Source organism: Populus nigra, chromosome 3, assembly GCF_951802175.1.
Source record: "Populus nigra chromosome 3, ddPopNigr1.1, whole genome shotgun sequence".
NCBI classification, from domain to species: Eukaryota; Viridiplantae; Streptophyta; class Magnoliopsida; order Malpighiales; family Salicaceae; genus Populus; species Populus nigra.
Window position 1 is genome coordinate 14,094,858 of NC_084854.1, and position 19,860 is coordinate 14,114,717.

The following is a 19,860-nucleotide window of genomic DNA, read 5'->3' on the forward strand; positions in this document are numbered from 1 at the left end:
TAACCATACACTTAAGAACCCGAAGTATGTGAATGACACTATAAAGTCAGTTGATCTTCAATAAGTTAGTGTACGGTCTTCGTCCCTGCAAAAAAGGTTGTTTGTAACACATAAAACAAATGAAAAAACTTGTTTATTCTAATTATCACAGTTGCTTAAACTTGCAACCATAAAAGAAATATATAGTCCTTTATCCCCTCTAAATAAACCTAATGAACCCTTTTTGGGTTGCTAGAAAATGAGTCATATCTAGTAATTAACTAACACAAGTCTAATATTGAAATAAACCCTAAAATAATATCTAATTTAGAATAAAGTCCAAAGCTAATAATTTTCAACACTAAAATAAATCGATAAAAAAAAACATCATAAAACAAATTCCTCTTGCTTGAAACCTTTATGCATGGCCAAAAATTCCTTTTGCTTTCATAGAGTCTTTGTCGAAACTTCATGCTTCAAATTAGCTAGAAACTTTGTTTTTAATTTCTGGAATTTTCTCCCTTAAATTGCCTCCCTTCTCTTTGATGTACTAGGAAATCCTATAAAATAAAATAAAAAGAACAACAACAAAATCTCAAGCCTCTTTGCCATAACATACATTTCATAATAGATATGGAATCCTTGCAAATTATGTATAATAGTTGTTGTAATAAATATCTCCTTGTTTCACATAGAATCTTTTTAGAATAGGTAAGTCAATAGCTGCCACACATGTTTCCAAGAGCATTAAGGAATCCTGTTGTTGACTAGAATCCATAATACGTAAGGAAACAATATTTCTCCACTTTTCCCACATTCCTGGAAGATTTCTTTCTTGACTTCAAACACGTTGTTATTTCTTGTATAGATGAATTAGAACCACATATCACTAGAAAGGTATGGATGTCTACTTTCCAAATCAATTAGAATCTCAACATAATACTTTTTATAACTCTATATATAGTCCAAACAATAGACAAAGGTCCAAACAGCAAATTTGATAAGATTGATCCAGTAACTTTGACTCTCTGAAATAATCTTTTACCTAACTTTGATTTACCTTAAATTTTAACCCAATGTAGAAAAGCATGTTTAGAATATCTTGTAAAAGTCATAGACTAATCCAACGTTGTTTTTTTAAGTTATGTTTGATAGTATAAAATTGGACAGTAGAAAATTTTACACCAAAACCTAAATTTGACCTTGCTTAGATTATATCATTCCTCTCTTTTCATGGTGACTCTTCATTGAATAACCAATAGGTATAATGAACAATTATGTAGCCTCTTGTTGCCTTTAGAGTTCTTTTTTTACCTATACTTGCCTCCAACAATATTGTATAAAAATTAGGGGTGATCATTTTCGGTTCGGTTCAATTCGGTTTTTACCTCTAAAAAACAACCAAACCGGAAAAAAAAGAGGAACCCAAACCGAATCGGAACCGGTCCAAACCAACCGGTTTCGGTTTTTGAGGTCCAAAACCAAAAAAACCTATGGTTTTTTTTCTGTGACTGAAATGTGCCTCAGTTCAGCATCAAATTTACTCCCACAAAACCTCATTAACATCATAAAAGGAAAGAAAGAAAAGGAAAGGAAGTTATGTTAATTGTTATCTTCTCTGAAAAAACACGATTGTCAACATCAAATGTTGGATACATGGACAGAGAAGGAATGAATCTTGGCTCTGCTACAAAAAAACAAAATGCAAGGGAAACAACAACAACAGCAAACACAGTCTTCACATCATCAACAATGAAATTTAACCACTCTGCCAAAATCCCATCTTTTTTCTCTATTTTCCCATCGCCATCACCATCATCCCCACCTCCACCCCCACCTCCCCCACCACCAAAATCCACCACTGCTTTAGTCTCTTCATTAGAATCCTTAACCCCATAACAAATTAATCTCTGAAATTGAACCGAAAGTTTTAATCTTAGTGAGGTTTTAAGTTTCAAGTTGGAGTTTTGAGGGAAAGAGAGGAAATGGCTTGGTTTACTTATAGACATTGTCTGTGTCTCTAAACTTTTTAAGGGAGGGGGCGGCTGTTAATGGGAGGGCGCGAGGGTAGTGATTGTGTCACTGTGGATGAAAGGGTTAATAGGAGGGGAGGGGGCGGCTGTGTGAAATTGAAAGTGAAATAAATGAAAAATGGTTTGTGCTAGGGTTAATTGTTAATGCCTAATGGCTAATGGGAGGGAGGAGGCGGCCCGCGGCTTTTTTTTTTCATTTCTAAACCGAACCGGTTCGATTCGGGTTGGTCGGTTTAGGCACACCAAAACCGAACCGGACATTTTTCTAAATATTTTAACTGGTTTAATCGGGTTTTTTTACCAATTCTGTTTTTTCGATTAAATTGATTTTTCAGTGTTTTTGCTCACCCCTAATAAAAATAGTAGCCGATAACAATTTCAAATTAGCATGCATTGTTATCCACTTGTGTACATATTTTTGAATGATAATCACTACTCCTCTCTTTCATTTTTCATCCTTTTACCACTAAACTAAAGCTCTTCATTCTTTACGTTCTTTATTTGTTTCTTTATAAACCTTTGCAATTCGTTCAGCCTCGCGCTCTTTATCTAGCATCATAACAGCATTATGATCATAAATATTTGAAACTCATAATCTCAGTTTCTCTTCCTTATCGATATTGAATTCCCTCGAATCAATCCTATATCGAACTCCACCATTTTCATTAGCACTTCCCTTCAATCTTTTCATCATGGTACAATCCAAGAAGAGTTTGAACAAGAAAATTTAGATTATAGCGTAATTATGCTTATTGTTTAGTTTTATACTATTGAGCATAAATTTTAATTTGATCGTTAGATCGAACTAAAATTTTACCAGGAGTTTCCACATATATTTTTCTATATTAGATTAAAATTTTAAATCAATCGGAGTTCTAAAACATAACTCCATACAAGTCAGAATATAAAACATGAATTTTTTATTTATTTATTGTCTTTTTAACTTGTGAACTTACTATTTAGAGATAATTCATTTCTGCAATGATATTCAACAACTAATATTGAGACATTTTATAATTCAATCTTTAATAGATAATGGCATAATTTCCAAATGTAGAAAGAATTCCTTCAAATATTTCAATCTTACTAGGATTTTTTTGCTGATTTTTCTTATTATATAATTTTATACTACCAAACATAATTTTTATTCAACCACCATTGAATTTAATTAAAACTTCTCCAAGACTTCCAACCCAACACCATAGCTGACCAAAACTACGTTTCTAGTCCCTGGATCAAGCATTAATATTAATACAAAGGAATTCACTGCACGAGGAACGGATCTATTCTCATGTTTGTCTATGGCGCAATTTTGTAACATATTTGATTTATTTCCCCTTCTTAAACATTCATTTGTAGTTGATGATCGTTTCTTTTGCTAGGTATTAGAATAAGAGAAAAGGTGAACGAATCATTACCAGATAGTTAAATCAAATTACTTTGTTACTCGAGAGGTAACCATGCAAATTCCCATCTGCATAATCCAAGATATGTTTCTAGTCAACTTCCACATAAATAATATCTAGGCACCAAGGCGTCTCCATTTCCCCTTCAAGCTTCGACTCCTATGAAAATAGTTGTGTTCCAGCTATCTAGCCTTGCTAAATGTTCCAACTACAGAACATTGTTATTGTCAATGACATGGAGAGATGGCTCGAGCAATACCATGCATACTTTCATTTTGAAGTACTTCAGCTATATTGTTTATTCAAATGACAAACCAGATCAGTTGAGTGGCCATGGTGATCCCGCCATCACTGCTTCAATTTCCGAAATCTGTCGAGGACATTTGGTCATGTTCTGACAACCACCAGCAGTGACATGCTACAAACATCAACAAGAAAAGAAAAAACATTACAAGAAATACCAAAATCAACTTCAAAAATAAGCATGATATTAGCTGATATACAGAGTGGACTCGTGTTTTGTAATCTCAGCAGCATGGCATTTTTATTTTTATCTTTATTTATTTATTTATAGCAACTTCCTAAAATATGCAGAAAAAAAATGAAACTAAGATAGTTATTAAAAAAAATTAATTCATTGTTATTGGAGCATAAAGCAAAATTATAATTGAAATATGGAATCAATAAACGCAGAAACCATCTCCATTTGAGTGTCAGGAAATAAAGTACCACGTCACTTTCAATTCGAACCCCACCAAAACCTTTAAATCTGCTAATTGCTTCACGATCGAAAAACTTTGCAGTATTTGAACTCTCCATTGCTGGAGCCAACAAAGCATCAATGAAGTAGCAGCCAGGCTCCACTGTTATTACCTACAAGAAGAGCTCCAGGCTTAAGTATTTGGTAGATTTTTAATGCTGTCTTTCATTTCTAACTGTAGATGTTCACATGAAAGGTCAACGCATTATTTTGTCAAAGATCTTAATATCAGCAGTGTAGATGCATGGTTCTTCATTGAACAAGGCCATCACTAACCATTCCCTCTTGAAGACCACGAATAGTACGCAAAGCTTTCAATCCTGGTCCTTTTAATTTCTCCAGTCCCTATAATTTGTTTCTGTCAAGATCCAATCCTTGGAGAAAATGAAGCAAAATAGGAGGATTGAAAGCGGAGCTTTGGCAGATAGATTAGCAACAAGTACCTTTAAGTAGCCACCAGGATCATGAGTATCGATCCCCAGGAAATGCCCCAGACCATGAGGCATGAAAACAGCACCTAATCGCTCGATCATCATGTCATCTACATTGCTAAAACCAGAAATCACACTTGCATTTAAATTAATATTTATCCTGATCATGTCAAATAGTTAGAAGTGAAAGAGATGTCACCGGGGAATTTAAAGTTTACCCAACAATAATGCACCCATTTTTCAGAGACTCAAGAATCACCTTCTCTGCTAATCTGCAAAGAATAATAACAATAGTAATGTACATGCAGTAGCATGGCCTTGAAAGTTCTACACAGCAGGTAAAGTAGTTGCTGGAATTTCATTAATAAAACGACATTACTTTTCTAATATGTAAATGCATTAATGAAAAGCATCCAAGTAATGCATGTTTGCTGAACATCAAAAGCTCAGAGTCAAATTTCAAAATACCATATTGGATTGGTATAGTGGACATCTATCCATCTATGGAAAATTATTCTATTTTTGATGTTTACCTGCTGTTTTTACAATATATAATGTCATACAACTGTTAAAATAAGTTCTCAATTCTTCCTTTATCAAAATCAAAATGAGCTCAACTCTTCCTTTACCCTAGGTCTCAATTAAAAGCCTTCTTCAAACTATTTGGTATCAAAATAAATGAACCAAATATTGTTAAGCCATAACAATGGTTTTCTCTTTTTCTTAGATGTAGTGATTGACTGCACCCACCCACCAATTATTCTCTGAAGCATCTATTACAAAGGTAAAGCTAGCTAACTAATTTTGTTTAAACTTGTTTATGACAGAATAAAAGCAGTATTTTCAACAAAAAGAAAAGTAGTTTGTAATCATTAATGAAAGTTAACACTCGTCTAATCTTACTTATGCATATGTACCCAGCTGACTCCAGGTTTCATTGCAGATATGACAGCATTGTGAGCATCAAGGACAGCCTGCAAAATGTGCCATTTAGAAAAAATTCTAAGACAACTGACTTGATAAGAGACTAAAAATCTGAAAAGGCTCATGTGGGGTAAGCAAATGAACTTTGAGTAGTCTTACATTGTATATAAGGGATTGATCACTTGTAAACTTGCCATTCACCTGTATACAGGGGGGAACGGCACTTTTAGACAAAACATTGAATTGAGGAAGCAAATAACAGAAATTCAGGTGGCCTACCCTCTTGACTACCCTTTAAAATCCATAGCCACAATTGCCATAATATCAAACACTTTAATTTTTATATGTAATTTCTAATACCTAGAAACTTATGAATCATTTCATCTGTTTGCTTCCATGAAGAATCTGTGACACTACTTGATAGTATTAGTTAAAATATGTTCAGTTGTAGTAGTGTAGTGGTGGTCGTGCCAGTGAAGAAGAAAATGATGCTGATGATGATATGTGTCACTATCTCTATATAGATGATCTAATCATTCAAAAGGTAAAACTGAACATATCTCCTCAATCACAGTTGTCTATGAAAGGCATAATCATTAACAGTTGGGAGCGACTAGGCCTAGGTCTATCTAAAATCCAGAACATGAGTTCAACAGAAATCAGCTTGGTTATCCTTATTGCTCTTCATCATAATTGTTGATACAGGGAACTCTCTATTCACCAAAACATGTGAACCATGAAGACTTCCCAAAAGATAATAAGAAAGAACTGATATCATGTCCACATAGGTGGTAAGATCAGCCTACTGATAAATGGATGTATCAGAATAGTGCAGGGTAGTTTTGTATTTGACACAAGTAAAACACTTGTCCTCAATTAAGATGCCTGCATTAGCTTCTGCTCAAAAGGTGGAACAAAATAAACTTGGAGATGATAATTTAAAAAATGCAAATGGAAAATTTTATACTTACAGGGAATGAACAAGTTATGTCAGACCCGTAGAAATGGTATTCAGCTCCCATATCAAACAATGCCATATCTCCATCTTGCAGGGTCTGCATAAAACTCATTATAAACATTTTTTTAGACTAAAAGATAATTCTTCCAATTTAAAAATTTATAAACAAAATAGGAACTGTAACTTCATCTTAGCAGTTGCAAAATTTTCATGCAAGGGATATAATCATAGCAAGAGTAGAATTTCATACAGGTTAACGACAATGTGATCACCATCAATTTGCCAAAATCTCAATTCTAAGCTAAGCCCACATCTACAATTGTAAAGTCTAAATAATCTGTCACCAACAGCAGAAAACACAAATTGCCTCTCCCACAACATTATACAAAGGGTTCTGACAATCACAAGACCCATGGCCTATGCTTTGCACGCAACAGTGAACATTCTAGAGGTAACATAATAGGAAAATGGGTGTGCAAACAACACATTCAGAAAATCAACATATTTTCCGGGCTAGCTTGCCTCTTAGATATACATCCAAAAAGCATCTAAGTTGCACATGTATAGCTACTACACATATACTCCTTTCAGTAACAACTTTTTTTCCCAAAGTAACAGAAAATAGAATTCACAGTTTATAAGCAAAATTAATGTTCAGGAAACCTATCAATATAGTGTATGTCATCTCAATTGTATCATAATATTAAATATAAAAAAAAATCAATCAATCATAACCTTTAGTTTATCGTATTCTTCACTTTTTACTGATACACGTGAACGCGCACAAGTGCAATATCAAAATAATGATTTGAAGGTCAAAACACATAGCACAAAGTCACTTTTTTTTCAATATATTTATATTCTTCACTTTTTAGTGTTGCGTGGAAGTGTAGGTGTGTGATTATCATGTAGAACTGTAGAGGCGACTTCCTCACTTCTAGGTAGCAACTTCTTATAAGAAAAAAAAAAGCAAGGTGCATGATTACACTTTTCTTTGGTTGATAATAATTTGTTTGGATTTTTACCTTAATTTTTTTTCTCACTTCATCATAGATGAGTTTTAGGTGTGATTATCATCTAGAAGCCACTCTCTAACGTTTGTATTTTAGCAACAAAATTGGAAGGAAAGAAAAAAGATGAATATTTTACTATCATATCATTTTCTTTCTTTTTCTTAATATACTATTTAAATTTCTTCTTTGCATCAATAGATGCAAATTCCTCAATTTTTTCAATTTTTCCTCTCAATTTTTTCTTTTTCTCCACGTTATTTCAATTTTTCATATTAGCTACTCACACAATCATTGTTCAATTTTTTTCTCTCCTCTCATCTGAATATCCCACCAGTTTTCCTTTACATGATTTTTTTTTTCTTTTTTTATTGGCAAATCAAATTATGGCCAAAGCCAAGACCACTATATTGGCTAGAAAAATATATTTAGCACCAAACAATTTTACAATAACATGGCCATAAAAATTGTGCCCAAACTTGTAATCCTACTTAAAGTGAACATGTATGATTGAGGTTATTTTCTAATTTTTCATCATATTACCTCCCAAACATCAATGACTTGACCATTAAAAATGAAAACAATGTGCTTTAGTGCTTAAATTTTGAGCCAAGATGGGTGTGGGACTGAGGCACAAAATTGTAATTTGACAAGTATGAGTCTCCAATACCCTAAAAATATAATATAAATTACATGAACTATGTTTAAACCACCTAATGAGCAGGCATTAGGCTAGGTATACATAAATTGAGGATCTTCCTATCAATGATGATGTATGCTTGAAGAGAATATTGATTGAATTAGAGAAATTCTGTAATCATTAATAATTCTATGTATTTGAATAATAATAATAATAATAATAATAATAATAATGTATGTGCATATGATAGTAAAATCCTTTCTAGAGAAGAATTAAAGGCATGCATGTGGTAAAATGTAACATCCTGCTAACAAAGTCCACACTATGGCCATATCTAATAAAAAAACTTAAAAGTTGTGTTATTGAGATAGAAGAGCATAATTGTATATTTGCATTCTAGTTATGATTATTGTAAGGAAGACTAACTTTCAGAATTTCATAATTCAAACAAATTAAATTTTTATATACAGTAACTTCATAAAAATTAGCATCAAGAAAGTAAATAATACTATCATATTCTATAAACCGAAGATTAAAAAGAACAATTGTTTCTTTTACCACATTTATATTTTTCTAATGCCCATTAATAAAATAACATGATTGGCTAGTAATTGGTGCATGAATCATAAAATTAATTTTGATTGGCTATTATTGAGTGAAAAATGTAAATTTATGTGCAAGACTAGAAGCTGAATTTTTTTTCTCAATATATATATATATATATATATATATATATATAGTACAAGTATTCATAGCACTTGGTTAAGAAGTTACAATTAACTTGTATTCATAAATTGATTGATAGACCATTTTAAGTGATGATGTATGCTTAAAGAGTAAAAAATATTGATTGAATTATAGAAATGCTCTACTCATTAATAATATCATGTGTTGATGACCAAACATTAATAATTTTATGTATTAGTAAAATATTTTTTTAGTAAAATAAAAGACATTCATACGGAAGAACAGAATGCCATAATGCTACTTAAGTAAAATCTATGGCCATATCTAATAAAAAATTATTGACCTTCTACTATTGATTAAGAAGTGCATAATTATATATTTCCATTTTAGTTACAATTTTTAAAAGAAGATGATTGACTTTTATAATTTTAGGACTCGAACAAATTAATTTTTTATATAAAGTAACTTCAGAAAAAATAGCAAATAGAAAGGTTGTAATGTTACTGTATTGTTTATAATGAAGATTAAAAAAAAATCATTTCTTTTACCATATCTATATTTTTGTAATGCAAATCAATAAAATATGAATGGTTAGTAATTGGAGCATGGCCTAAAAATTAGTTTGATTGGCTATGATTGATTGAGATGTGTAAATTTATGCATGTACTTAGAAGCCAATCATTTTTTTTCTTTTTGTTAAGTTAATCTAAGCCTGTACTAGAGAAGTTAGAACTAGCTTGAAGGATACCAAGATACTCCACATATTGAAGGACCCTCCTATCTATAATAATGTTACAATTAACCTTAATTGCTTTAGTTGTATTCTATAATACCCATAAATGGATATTATAATTGATTGATATAAAATTAACTTTAATTGGTTAAATGGGAATGATAGAGGATCTCCATATCTAAGTGGTAGGTTTTCTCATATTATGAATCATTGAGTTTTTGACAAAAAGCTCTTTTACAATTATGATAAGCTAACTACAATAACTATAAGATAATTTATAATTGATTGCTTCTTTTTCTCATAAACAAAATTTAACAAAGAAAATGCAATGAACTTTTTTTGTTTGAACTATAATGAATTGATTACTATTATAAATTATCAATTCAAATGGTTAAGAGAGAAAAATATTGATTAAATTACATAAACAATCTAAAAAAAGGGTTTTTTATGGTGCTTTACTGTTCATATTTTTTAACCATTTGATAGTAATTGCTCTTCGTAGTTCAGTTGGTAGGACGCAAAAATGGAACCACAAGGTTGTAGGTTCGAATCTTGCTGGCAGCATTATGTTCAAATAGTTAACATGTTGTCTGACCGTTATTTTTTAAAGAAGAATAAAAAGGGTGAACGTCAAAAATAACACAGGGTCATGCACACGGGTCTAGCCACCTACCCTGCTAGTGACCCAAGTGCGCTTGGCTTTTTATGGAACTCCAAAAAAATTACCAGATTCACTTACTCTTCAGGTATGACATGATTCTTAAATACTATTATAAAATTTTATTTGAATTTTTAAAAAAAAATCAATTATTAGGTGTGATATAAAATTATAATAGTAATAATAAATTGCTCATGAAAGTCAATTCAAATATTTGTTTTAGTCTTAAAATCTTTAAAATGATTTTTAACATAATTTTATCATGTTTATGATGTTTTTAGATTTCAATTACACAAAATATGGATATAATATTTTGATATTTTTGTTAAATTGCTTTAACAATCATAAAATATTTGTTTTCTAACAAAAACAAAGATTCCAGTTAAAAAACTTGTGTTCCCTCAGACCAACAAGAGACATTTTAATAAAAAAAATATATCTTGATTAAAAAATAGAAAAACCAAAAAGAAAGTATTTTCAAGTTTAATAGTTGTGCCAAACAATTACTTGAGACCTATACTTTTTTTTTGCATTCAATAAAATTTTAGTCCCTGCACTGTGCGTGAGCATACAAACTAGTGGTATAGTAAGTATTAAATATACATGTTAAAGGAAAATCTTTTTTATTCAAGCAAAAAATATAATATAATACTCATTAAGAAAAAAATATAGCAATATCTAATAAAAAAATGCTAAAAAAGTTGTGTTATTGAGATAAGAGTACATAATTATATATTTACTTTTTATTTCAATTTAAGAAGATTAACTTTTATAATTCTAAAATTCAAAGGAATTAAATTATTATAGAAAGTAACTTTACAAAATTAGCATAGAGAGAACATTATATTGCCTTGTTACCTAAGCAAAAGAGAGAGAAAACAATTTCTTTTACCATGTTTCTATAAAATTATAAAGGTTGACCATGAATTTTAAATTGTTTCCTTTACTCATATTAGGTCATCTTTTAGATTATTTAAATGTTTTAGATTATTTAAATGATAATTTATAAAAAAAAAACATATTTAAATGTAATTATCTATTTAAATTAAAATTTATAACAAAATATTAAAAGGTTGAATTAGGTTCTTTTCATTATTCAAACTCAGCACACAATAAATTCTTTTTCTCATTAAGCTATCAAGATTGTATGGTATAGTCTATACTAATAATGGAAAGAACAATGAACTAATTTTAGTATAATTTGAGATTATTTATTATATCTAAGACCATTGAAAATTATTATTTTTGAACATTATTATGAACAAAACTTTATAACTATATATCATGATTTTAAGAAGAAGAAAAAAACCTTCAGCTATATATAATACAAGTATAAAATATTTTTAGAAAGAAAAGATTATAGGTGATCAAATATTAAATTTTTGATAAAAAAAATTTATTTAGAATCTTATATTTGAATCAAATATACCAAAGAATATTAAAAATTGAATTATATTATAGATTTTAAAGAATACTCAGATTTAATAAAACATCATTTTCTTACCATAAAAAATTACAACATGAAACTTGCTGACATTAAATGTAAATTTTTAAACATATTATAGCATCCAATGATAATGAAAAAAATAATGAAATAATTTTAGTAAGCATTAAGATAGATTATTTTCTAAACATTCTAACTATTATTACCAACAAAATTACAAGAATTTTACATCATACTTGAAAACCTTTATGTTCGTTGACATAGGAAAAAGTAAAGTATTTTTCGTTCTATATATAAGCAAAAAAAAATATAATTTAAGAAATGAATTAGAAAACTAAATGATTTATAAGTTATCATTTAAATTAAAAAAGTAGATAAATATAATCTAAATCATTGCTAAAAAGTCTCTTATGTATTATTATTTGAATCATCTAGTAGGAGAAAACAATGTGATTCAAGTATGAAGCACATATCATAACAATTATTGTTTGGAAATAAGTTAGGAGAAGCTGAGATAGATTCAAGCAAATTATAAAAACAAAAAAATAAAACAAAACATTAAAGACAAATCTATAAAACTTACCCTGTCATTAGGAGCAGCTGCATGCCCATAGTGAAGAACAGCACTGTACAATGAAACATTAAGGCTGTTAGCTCCTCTTGGAAATACGTATGAAAAGTTCTACTTCAATGCATCCATATAACTATAGATTTTTCCAAACAACTATATATCAACGGCAGCATGAATCAGAACTTCACAAAAGAGGATGCAGTATTCCTTGTCCTTTCCAAATATTTTGAATTAGAAATAATGACAATCTTAGCCTCCAATCCTATCTGCTAGTGAACTGGTCAGGAGACAATTTCTTTCAAGTGCACTTGCAAAATCCAATCAATGATATAATTAGCAGGGTACTATTGTCTTTGAGAGACAAGTTAAACTGAAGTCTGATTCTCAAACTTGTCATAAGAATGGAGACAACCTTGAGATAGACTTGGCTCAGCACATTGTTATGTACTTCAGTTTGACTCAAACATAATGAATGAGGACAAGACCTTAAACCAATTAACATTCATCACACAGAATAGGAAATCATTCAATATCATTTATTTCATTGGTTCAAACTACCATGTCAATTTATTTTGAGGATGAAACAAAGATATGGAATCCCACATCAATAAGAAATAGAAAAAGAAAAGGCATGTCCTAATAAAATGGTTCCTGTTCTTATTCAACCATGGGTATGTTTATATTGATTATTAACAAGAAAGAGAGGGAACTAATACCACTAACAATTCACCCTTAATTAGCTAATACAGCCAAGCACACTTAAAACATGAGCTTTACCTTGTGAAAATTACTCTTGTAACAAATTCACCTTCATGTTTTAACTTCAATGCAAAAGCAACTTACATACACACTCTACATATGTATGAGTTTTCTGTTTTCGAGGATGTTAAACACCAAAACTCCTGAGCCAAGCTCCAACCAACAAAGTGACTTGATGAAGCTCGGGCACACATAAATTTAGTCTTTTAAACCCCTTCACAGCCCTACCCCATTGGCCATGAAAGCTACATGGCCTGTACCATATATGTTCTAAATATTTCTTTCCACCTTTTATTGATCCACTCTAGATTGCTTTCAAAATGGGTTACCTATCTATTTTTGAGCTTTTCAATTAATGGACCTAATATTTCAGTTTTGCAGTTAGTTTACACAAAAACTAATCCATGCAGAATAACAATCATCAAGAACCTCACCTATTTTCTCCAGTAGCACATATACATGTGTATGAACAATGCCTACACCCGCCATACATGTAGGTGTGATGAAGAAATATGCTTTCCAATTGATACTCTTCCATGCCAACTCTAGTTTTTCTCATAACCTAGTCAAAACAGCAATTCTTTAGTATGACAGTAAACCATGATATATAATTTGAAGTGTTGATAAAAAAAAAGTAATGAACAAATAACATCAATGATAAACTAATCATCATTCAAAATGATGTCTTTCACATGTAACTCCAGATGGAGATGCATGAAAATGAAAGACTCATGTTGCATGGTAGTTTTCATTCATGAGTCGACAATCCCAATTGCAAAAATAAGCAACAGATGATAAGAAATTCCCAACAATGGCGCAGCAGCTGCATATATAAAATTGTAACCCATTTATATAAGTTTATGTGAAGAGTAATACCTAAACGAAAACTATAGTTTAAATTCTTGCAAGAAAATCCAGTCAGTGAGAAGTTTCGACAAATAGCTACCTCAACATGAGCTTCGGAGCTGATGTCATTGGCAAACTGAATAAGTGCTAGCTCCATATCTGACTTTAAAACACGGCATTCAGTCAAAATGGGATGCAATGTAGTCAAATCCTTCTCAAACTTTTCTATCCCCTGAAAAGAGAATTAAAGAAAAGGAAAAGAATGTTGATATTTATTTCATGATTGCAGATGTTGTAGCTCTATGTGAGGTAAGCATGTGAAATGGTAAGGTCAGAGGCTTAGAATGTAAGACCTCAAACTCTGCTGGTTTTGAGAAGTTATTACTGTCAGTGTTAAGTCCGTGCAAGAGAAAAAGCAAAGGTTTTTCCAAAACATTGCTGAGCTCATGTAAAACTCCTACAATCTCATCTGTGTAATAGACCATGCTAACCATGTATTGTTGCTGCAAAAAAAAAAGAGTGGATAAACATACATAGTACATTGACGTGCATCAAACCAAGAAGCATTGAAGGAAGGATACCTGAAAGCAAGATAATGGCTTTATTTCTCCTAACCAAACCGCATAATCAGCTGGTAATCTTGGAGCAAATAGAATAGATTTCCCTGTTGCAATGTCCTTGAGGACAGCATAAATGACAATCAAAACCACAAACAAAAGGCTGTGAAAATTATAATGATTGTTGAAGTGACACAAACAATAGAAAGCATTCAGTTTTAAAACAAGAAATGAAGGTTCAAACTACCATGTCCAGGCAAAGTAACACAGAATTGTTAATTGTTTGAATGAAAGGTGTAAGCTAACTAACATGCCAGCACATGCCCAGATGAAATAAGAAAAGAAAATGTTCATAAAACGATCCACTGGTCCACTATAGGCTGGAAGCATGTATCCTTGATAGTACAATACAGTGATCTAAGAAATTAAACAATAGCATAATTTGTTTGAAGTAAACTTTACAGAATAATAAGTATGAACCGCAATCCATTTTCATTCCGGACAAGAAAAATAATAAAACTAACCATGGCAATTTTCCATTGAAAGAAGAAGGGGAAAAAAAAGGAAAAGCCAAGAGCTTACAATAGCGCCATAGAAACCAGGCTCTTTTACTCCAAACAGATAAGCGAAATAACTCTCCTGCCTACACATCAAAATATACATTTTGTTTCTAGTAAAATTGAAAAGCGGAGCAAATCGCCGCCATTACAGCTTACAAGTGCAAAGAAAAAAATTACCTGAAGAGTTCGATGTGATCAGTGCAGTAGCGAGTTTTTTCCTCGCCTCCCTGTTAAATTCAGTCATAAAATAAAAAATAATAACAATAATAGATATCATCAATCAATCAACAATACATACATGCATAGATAAATAGATAGATACCTGAAGAAAGACGAAGCCGTGCAGAGGACGAGAGGTTTCGGTGAGATGTTGACGGAGGGATTTTAACAGCTTTTCACGGTTCTTGGCGTGAAGCTCCATCGGTACTTTTGGGGGGGGGAGACGACACGAAGAAGCCATTTGCGGGCTTCTATGTCGTTAGGTTTCGTTTCCGCTCCCTTGTCTTGGTTTATAATCAAAATTAAAAGAGAGAGAGAGAGAGAGAGGGCTTAGTGATATACTGTGAACTACAAGAAAATTTTCGGTTTTTTTTTTCGACTCTTCATTTTATTTTATTTTATTTAGTTCTTTGATGTGGGATTTGTTTTAGTGATTCTTTATTCTGAATAACAGCTTCATGAGCTGTAATAAAAACTACATACGTGATCCTCTCATTACCTCTGCAACTTCTTTTAGTAGATGAAACAGCAGGTATACATACCGACAATAGACGTGTTTAAAAAAACCGAGGTATTTGTAAATGTTTAATTCTTGTTGTTTTTGTATTTTAAAAGTGTTTTTAAATAAATTTAATAGTATTTTTATTTTTTTATTTGCTTCCATGTAATTTTTTTTTTGTATTTTTAAATTATTTTGATGTACTGATATTAAAAATAATTTTAAAAAAATAAAAAATTATTATTTTGATGCATTTCTGAGTGAAAAAACAACCGCAACCACACTCTAAACAGACTATAAAAACCAACCAAGGTATGTATAATAATTATATTATTCAACTCACTCAATCCGTTAAAATTAATTAATTTTAATATAAAAAATAATAATAGGTTAAAAATCAAAATTGGATATCATAGAAAAGATGTTGTGTCTTTTAAATCTGTCTATCTCGACACAACTCTTCTGCTCAGTAAAAAATATAATAAAAAAATAAAAACTTAAAGAATCTATATACAATTGTTAAGAAGTTATGTAGTCGGCAACATGTATTTTTATTATTATTATTAACTTAAATGTTCATATTAGTTTGTATGTATCATAATTAATTTTACAAACTCTAAAGTTAACGAAAATGTATTCTTACAACATATATTCTTGTATATAAATACATTGAGATTGAGATGATATCCTTTGAGCTTCACAAGCATTCTTATATTTATTACTGTAACATGCATCTTTTTGATTTAGTTGTTTCCGGAATCAACGAATGGAGTGCGGACATCAAATTATTCGATTGTCCATGTAATCGACCCAACATGTCGAATGAAGAGACAGTTGGAGTGAAAATTATGTGACAGCTCAGCCTCGCTGTTCTTCGTGAGTTGCAAGCTAGTTGGATTCTCGGTGACTATTAGACCAAAAGGTGTTTCAGTAGTTAAAAGAGAGAGCGTGTTTGGCAGTGTGGTTGCGGGTGTTTTTTAAATAACTTTTCGTGCCAAAATGCATGCCAACGATGTTTTTTTATTTTTTAAAAATTATTTTTGATATCAGCACATCAAAACAATCCAAAACGTACAAACTATATTAAATTTTATCAAAAAAAAAAAACAAAAAATTTTCAAATTTTTTAGAAACGCGGCCGCAGCCGCGTTCCCAAACGGTGCCTAAGTTTCTTGGTCTGTAAGCTATTTTTTTAGTGCGAAAGAACTCATATATTCCAACTCGCAGATATCTGTAAAAAAAAACAAGGTTGAATTGACAGAATTTATATTTTTAAAAGTTTTTAAATTTTAATTAATTATGATTATGGACCATAACTCGACTCATATCCACGAACACACCTTCCCGGTAATAAAACCTGGTTGGTAATATGAAAATTTACCTAGTTGGTAATATAAAAAGATTATTAGCAAAGCAAAGAATGATCATAACACAACTTGCTTGGATAAAAAAACCTGATATTATGAGGAAATTGAGTGGAGGACTCAAAACAACCCACTAAAAGGCTGTGAAAAGGCAATTTGTCGAGCACATCAAATCTGTTAGTAATCATAGAAGACCTGGTAAAAAAAACATGTCCAGCCCAGGGTCCAGTAGGGAAGGAAGCAAAGCAAGGTTGCTCACATTACATTACAAAAAAAACCTAAATGGCATCACTGATTTGATTTGCTTCTGGTCCTACACACAAGTTCCAATTTCCTCAACATTGTGTTTGGGATTATGATAGTAGTCATAATTATGTTTGGGATTGTGATAGCAATAATGATTTAAAGTGTTTTTCATTTCAAAATACATCAAATAAAATTTTTTCATTTTAAAATTGTTATTTTTAACATCAACACATCAAAACAATGCGAAAACATAAAAAAAATCATTTTAAGAAAAAACAATTTTCAAAATTTGAGGGAACACGGTTTATGACAGTGTGTTTGGTACTGCGATAGTTGTTGTGGTTGTGGTTTGAAAAAAGTTGTTTTATAAAAAGTTCTTTTAGTTGAGGTTGGTTTGGAAAAATATATGTTTGGTTAAAACTGTGGTTGAAATTGAGGTTGAACAAAAAGTAGTTTAATATGTTTGGTTAAAAGAATGCTTTTCAAATTTAAAATAATTAAAATACACACACACACACACACACACTAATATTGATTGTTTTTAATTTAAATATTGTAAATTTAACTACTGTTATTACATCATGAAATAAATAATATTGATATCAAATATTTTTTTATTGTTCCATTAAACTATGTGCAATTTCATCACGTACGAAATCTATCCAACAAGAACTACATTTTCTATGGTTTCTTAAGCTCGCAACAACATCAAGTAAAATATCATCAAAAACAAAATTAGGATTGCGATCAAATTCTGCAAATGCTACGTCATCAAGCGATCTCCGTCTAATTTACGTAGTGTCATTGAATAATGTTTAACACTAGTTTTTCGAATAAAACACAATTAAAAATAAAAAATAAATTTTTTATTTATTTTATTTTACTGGGTCGTACACGGTTCAATGCATTTTTAGCTTTGAACCGGACCTAGTCCGACCTGCACGTGAACAATGGAGCATGGCTACACTGTTTAGTGATTTCTCTGCACGCAAGAAGCAGCAAAATACAGCTTCTGGTAAACTTGCAGCATAACCTTAATAAATGGTGGGTCCTACCAAAAAAATTGTGGCTTTTGCTTAACCAAACAATAAAAACTATGGTTGCGGCTCACCCGCAGCCACAATAAAAACTGTGGTTGCGGCTCACCAAACGACCACTAAATATGTTTCTATCTTTGATAAAAATAAAAATAAAAACTTATTTGGCTTGTGTGGTACATTAGTCATTGCAAAATCGACTAAGGACAAATTAGTCAAGACATTTTTTAAAAAAAATAATGAAATGACTATTTTGCCTTTAAAAGCAAAAACACAATTAAGCTTTCAATAAGGAGCTCTTTGGTCTTTTAAAAACAAAACACAGCAAAGTTACGGTCATGCTATTTGGAGAGAAAAAATAAACATGCATAGAAGGGCTTCTCCATCTTTTTTATTTTTTTAAATCATGAGATGTTGAGCTTACCCTTGGGATCCAAAAAAAAAAAAAAGCTTAGTTTCATGTGTGTTTTAGTCATTATCTTCTATTTTTATTTTTCAATATGGTTAAGGGTTGTTTGGTAATTCTTAGTTATTAAATATTATTAAAAACAATTGATGTCGTGTGTGTCAACGCATGAAGAGTCCCCGTGCCATTCAGGTGGTGCGTGATGGCCTGTCCATTTACCAAAATCCTGCTTCCGTGGTAGCGTTGGGAGCGGCGACTCGTCCTCTTTCTAGTGGTGTGACATGTGCTCATAGAGGAGGTTTGGTTAGGCTACAATTGAGTTTTTTTTTCTTTCTTCTCTATTTTCTCTCTCATGCCCTTGAAATTCACATCTAACCTTCCAAAAAACAACTGTGTCCTCCGGTTTGTAGTTTTATTGATTTTGGCCCTCTTTTTTTATTACTATTTATTTAGTTTTTGGTATTTTTTTTAAGTTTAGTTGTTTTTCAATTTCTTCCTTAATCATTTTATTCAATTTGATTTTTTTATTTGATTCAGTCTCTCTACTTTTGATTACTCTATTTCTATGTTTTATACTTTTCTTGATTATTATTTTTTTGCAATTTTATCCCTTACTATTTTATTGTATTTTTTTGTCCTCATTCTTTTGAATACATATCCTTATCCTTTTCTTAATTTATCTTTTTTTTTAATTTTTTTTCTTTGGCATTTAATTTCATTTGATTTTTTATCCAGTTTTGGTCCTCATTCTTTCAATTACTATTTTTATCATTTTCTTATTTTTTTTTCAATTTATCCCCAAATTATTTTATTTCATTTTGTTTTCATACCATATTTGGTCTGTATTGTTTGTGTTTTAAATTGTTTTACGGTTTGATGTTTTACTTTGTTATTTTTTTATGGTTGCCTTCTAGCAGGGCAATCCTTTATTGATTTTATTTTTTTCAAAATTCATCGTTTGACATTGGTTATTAGGCCTTTAGTTTCATTGTTTGTTTTACTTTTCTTTTTTAAAGTTATCTCGATCTTATATCTTGAGTAATAAGTTGGTCAGGTTAATCACGGTTGACTCAGATTTTTTTCCTCAATTTTCTTATGAATTTTTTTTTACAATTTCATCCATTGGTGTTAAA

At 30.8% G+C, this 19,860-nt stretch overlaps 1 protein-coding gene across 2 annotated transcripts; it reads right to left on the reverse strand.

Moving 5' to 3' along the window:
* Positions 1-3,434: 3,434 nt before the first annotated feature.
* On the reverse strand, positions 3,435-15,551 carry LOC133689838 (uncharacterized). Of its 2 annotated transcripts, XM_062109905.1 has the most exons (17): positions 15,279-15,551; positions 15,134-15,183; positions 14,979-15,039; positions 14,421-14,516; positions 14,193-14,342; positions 13,940-14,071; positions 13,428-13,555; positions 12,247-12,289; positions 6,505-6,588; positions 5,693-5,734; positions 5,513-5,583; positions 4,828-4,881; positions 4,622-4,727; positions 4,455-4,523; positions 4,148-4,291; positions 3,734-3,836; positions 3,435-3,626 (listed from the first exon to the last, which is right to left on the reverse strand). In XM_062109905.1, the coding sequence occupies exons 1-16, from the start codon at positions 15,414-15,416 to the stop codon at positions 3,738-3,740; spliced, it is 1,467 nt and encodes a 488-aa protein (XP_061965889.1). In that variant the 5' UTR covers positions 15,417-15,551; the 3' UTR covers positions 3,435-3,626; positions 3,734-3,737. The 2 variants fall into 2 exon arrangements, with proteins under 2 accessions (XP_061965889.1, XP_061965888.1); XM_062109904.1 differs by having other exon boundaries at positions 3,435-3,836; positions 15,279-15,550.
* Positions 15,552-19,860: the final 4,309 nt, after the last annotated feature.